This window comes from Daktulosphaira vitifoliae, unplaced genomic scaffold, assembly GCF_025091365.1.
Source record: "Daktulosphaira vitifoliae isolate Bord-2020 unplaced genomic scaffold, ASM2509136v1 Scaffold_5, whole genome shotgun sequence".
NCBI lineage: Eukaryota > Metazoa > Arthropoda > Insecta > Hemiptera > Phylloxeridae > Daktulosphaira > Daktulosphaira vitifoliae.
In genome coordinates this window covers 21,351,757-21,356,302 of record NW_026099576.1, presented here as the reverse complement: position 1 = coordinate 21,356,302, position 4,546 = coordinate 21,351,757, and the positions used below count along the sequence as shown (strand labels likewise).

General features: G+C 28.7%; 1 protein-coding gene across 1 annotated transcript; it reads right to left on the bottom strand.

Annotated features, from left to right (window-relative positions):
* Positions 1 to 1,138: 1,138 nt before the first annotated feature.
* On the bottom strand, positions 1,139 to 4,229 carry LOC126907932 (uncharacterized). Its single transcript, XM_050689641.1, has 2 exons — positions 2,709 to 4,229; positions 1,139 to 1,424 (listed from the first exon to the last, which is right to left on the bottom strand). Exons 1-2 carry the CDS (start codon positions 4,177 to 4,179, stop codon positions 1,186 to 1,188), a joined length of 1,710 nt encoding a protein of 569 aa, XP_050545598.1. The 5' UTR covers positions 4,180 to 4,229; the 3' UTR covers positions 1,139 to 1,185.
* Between the last annotated feature and the right edge of the window lie 317 nt (positions 4,230 to 4,546).

Sequence of the window (4,546 nt, the reverse complement as noted above, 5' to 3'; positions counted from 1 at the left end):
AGTAGTTATCAACTACTATATAAATTGTTCATAGTTTGTATAGTTATCAAGCAACGTCTTCTGTAATGATATTTTTTAAATTTATTATAGTAACTATTATTTATTAACAATTACTATTATTATCAAATATGATATATAGTGTATGTATATTTAAATATATTTAATGATATAAATAGGATAATTACGTAGTTTTTACCTTATATATATTTATAATTTTGCTGAAAATATTAATACTCACTACAAATTAATTATCTACTTTGGTTATTTATACTTTCCATCAACATAAATTTTATTACTTTACTGAGAAAAAATTATATAGAATAATTAATTATTTGTAATTGAATAAATTTATTTATTTATACAATTGACTGTGTATATACACACTCAATTGCTCTTTGTGACATCCATGGAAACTAATTTTCGATGTGCTTAGAATACTCGCATTTGTGATATGGCTGAGACTAATCTATAACGTCTATGCGTGTACTTTTTAATTATCTAAAGAAGTTACAATGTAATGTCACATGGATTTCGGTTTTGTTACATCGCATGCAAAAACTGCATAAGTCGGATTATTAAGGTTCGTCAGTACTTCTCAACAACTAACATAGGCACTAGAATGTAACATCACACATCTCGAAGTGATATCACTGCGACATCTCCGAGATGAATATTTGCACACAGGGTTCACGCGCAAATGGGGCATGTCATATTAAGAATGCATGTACTATGTAAATTATGTACCAAAAAATTTACTTCTTGTTATTTTCACAAAATTAATCTTCTTTTTCTTTTTCTTTGCCTTAATTCCAACTATTTGGGGTCAGCCACCCTTATCCTAAACTTCCCCTTGTCACGATCCCCAAATCATCTACGCTCACATCAGCTGTTCTCATATCGTATTCCTTAGCTCCCTCCATCTCTTTTTTTAATCTTTCTCTATCTTTTCGTTTGTAACTACTTAATTGCCTCTCACATTTTGTCACCGCGTACACCCGAGAGGGGACAATTCGCCTAAGTTTTGTTCAGGACACCTCATACTATTTGACAAAAATTTTAAGCATCCTCATTAGTCGCTTCTTACGACTGGCAGAGGGGCCGTGGAAGCATTCTTATCCCCTATCCACAGGGATATTTAGAAATATATTCATATTTATTTATGTATAGTTGGTTTATTTTTCTAATTTAAAAGAAGAGAATATAGTTTTCTAAATATCTGAAAGACGAGATGGTTTTTGAGGCATACATTTTAGGAACTAAAAAAAATTCTTCTTGGATATTACGATTTGTAGTTTTATCAATATTAATTTCTTTCTTTAAGGAATTTTCATCACTTGTACTTACTTCTTCGTTTTTGACTAGATAATGATTGGGGGTTTTTAATTTTTCCAAAAAAGAGTAAACATTTTCTTGGCACAAATGACCTGAAAAATAGAATATGAAAAGTGAATAAAGTTATCGAGGATTTCAAATAACAGATTAAAAGTATCTACATTATAATTTAAACCCTTATTATTTTATTATATTACTTGATTCGTACGAGGCAGCTAGATCGTAGGACTGCTAACTGTGCACCGCACTAAAATGCCGTTTTATCTTAAGCCTGTTTAAATCGCTATAATTGAAGCGGGAGTGGGGTCACCTCGGAGGATGACGGCTAACCACATATCCAATAAGTAAAGAGAGTTGACAATAATTAAATAACAAATAACCAAATATATTAAAAGTTCTTCAAAGAGAATCTTAAATTGAAGAGGTAACGGGGGCCCCTTAAATACTAATGGCCAGTGAAGCGGCAAAAACAAAATAGTTAAACTCAATTAAAATACAAAATAAATTGCATTAAAAAATAATATAAAATTCAGCTGAATAAATGAAGTTGTTAACAGTTATGAGGGGACTGTATGAGATCTTGTGGTGTAATGGTGTCGAATATCTTAGTATCACAAGTCAGAGTGTAGATCCAGACACGTAATGGCAAATGAAAACAGACGGCGGAAAAAGCGACTACAGCAATGAAGTTAATTAGTGATGGTCAGGGCCCAATCACTAGTGGCGTACGAGGGCACGAAAACTTTGAGCACAAAGCAATAAAAAAATAATAAAAATAACGGCGTACAAAGGCCAAATAATTTACCATACAAGCGATGGCGCTAGCTACAAAAGAAATATGACACATGAAACAATTGACTCACTGACATACGACGATGAACTACGGATGACAACTGACACAGGTCATCAATTTTCTGTGCTGGCTGGGCAAGGTCGTGTGTAAAACAAAAACCTTAGAGATCAGCCGTCACACGATATAATATAATCAACAGTATTTGTGACAACTGGTCCACTAGGTCTTTGCTAAAAGAATTCTCTACCATATATTAATTAAAACTGAATATTACTTAATAAGCTTATTGAATATATTTAAAACATATTTTTTTAGATATTTTATGTTAATAACTTTACGCAGAATTTGCATATTAAAATTTTATGAAACAGACATATTTTCAACAATTATAAAAACACAGTGTTTTATACTAATTTAAATGCAACAAATTGCAATTAAAATTGATAGTATACTTCCCATTAAAGCAATACGACTTTTAGATTTTTACAATAATAATAAAATTGTGTTAAGTATTTAGTTTTCAACTGTACTTTTTTTATTGTAATTATAATTATACTCATTTATAAAATAATATCATACTTACTTATTATTATTGGACGTAAAACATACGTGGTTGATTTGAATAAGTATTCTACTTTAAAAGTTTCTTTTATAGAAATGAAAGATTCTAAATGATGTTCTAATTCTGTAATATAATCTTGAATTTGATTCATATTTACTAATAAATCATTATAAAATACATCAATATTTGTAATTGTGATGATAGCAACTGAAATTCTATAATCAATTCTATTGTTCAACATTAAGTTCTCCAATGATTTAATCAGCATATTTACCTCAGTAAAGAAATCTTCTTTCTTCTTTAACTTAAAATAATAAATACATTGGATTGTTCTGTGTAAAATACTTTTAAAAAAATCATTTGGATCTTTTCCAAAAATTTCCAAGTTAATAAAGTACTGAAAGTAATAAATTATTCTAGAACCAACAATATTCATATTGTTAAAGAACGTACTTTCTGTAAAGTTAGGTTTATCTAAATCATAAATAGATGTTGAACTACTAAGAATTCTCAAGTAATTTTGTATAAGTAGAGATATTGGACGAAATGTTGCAGTCAATACAAGAGTATGGAAGAATTGTACGTCGACTCTAAAAAAAGAGTACTTAACGTACCTGAAAAAATCATAAAGTGTAACTTGGCTTCCATCGGAACAACTTAATGTTAATGGTGCAAATCGTAAAATATCTAATACATTTGTTGGGCAATCATTTTCCAAGATTTGGTGTTGCCGAGCCTGTGCACGTGATAATAAGTCCCTCTCGGATATTTTATGTCGGTTTGTCATGAAATCATATAACAATATGTTCTTTGGATGAAATTTCCAGTATTTGCCTTTATGAAATGTCTTTTTAATTTTCTTGAATATTCCGCTATTTTTTGTGAACTTAATGTTAACATCGGTTATGTTTTGTTGGCAATCATCTAGGAGTAATCTGTCTCTAAGTTTATTAGTAGTAAATATTAAGTTTTCTAGATTGTAATTTCCTGTGCTATTGTAATTAGGACACAAAACAAATATTTGATCATATGAAAAATTTTTGCAAACATTCTCCGTATAATTTTTTAATTGAAATGAAATGAATTTATGGATCATCAAGTAGCCTTGAATGATACTTGATTTTACATCTGAAAGATCTATTTTGTTTTCCTCATCTGTAGCAAGCATATCCGTGTAACCCGAAACATTGTTCAAGTATAAATTAATAGCCATTAACTCTTTTGAGTAATAGTTCATGTTTTTAGAATACATATTTTGTAGTGTTTCTAACATTATTAGAACTATTTCACCATGACTCTGAATTGCTACGCCATACAATTTTAGTTCCTCTTCATTGTATAAATTCTTGCTGTTATTAATTTCAATTAAATATCGGTGATTATGATTAAAATAATTTAACATGTACATGGTAAAATTGCACTGCAAATCACGAGACCAAATTCCTACAGCATAATAAATGTGTGTTAATATAATAATATTTTTAAATATCATTTTGGATTACATTGACTAAAAAAACAATGTACTTATTTCGACTAATATTATTTAAAGTATTTTATAGTTTTATGAATTCAATTTTATTTTAATTATTTGTAATAAATCATTTTTTTAAGGTGTAAATAAAATAAAAAATTTATTTATGTAAACCAAAAATAATATCCAACTGTTGTTAAATATACAAAATAAAATTTAGAACTATATTTTAATCATTTAAAATTTACCATTTTAGATTCGATACGAAGCTAAGAAGGTATTAAATTTAATATTATGTGTTTTTTTATATCTGCTGCCACTTTTTTTCAGCTTTCATCGGACCGATTTCTTTCAACGATAAGTCAAGAGATCACAAATCGTATTTAGT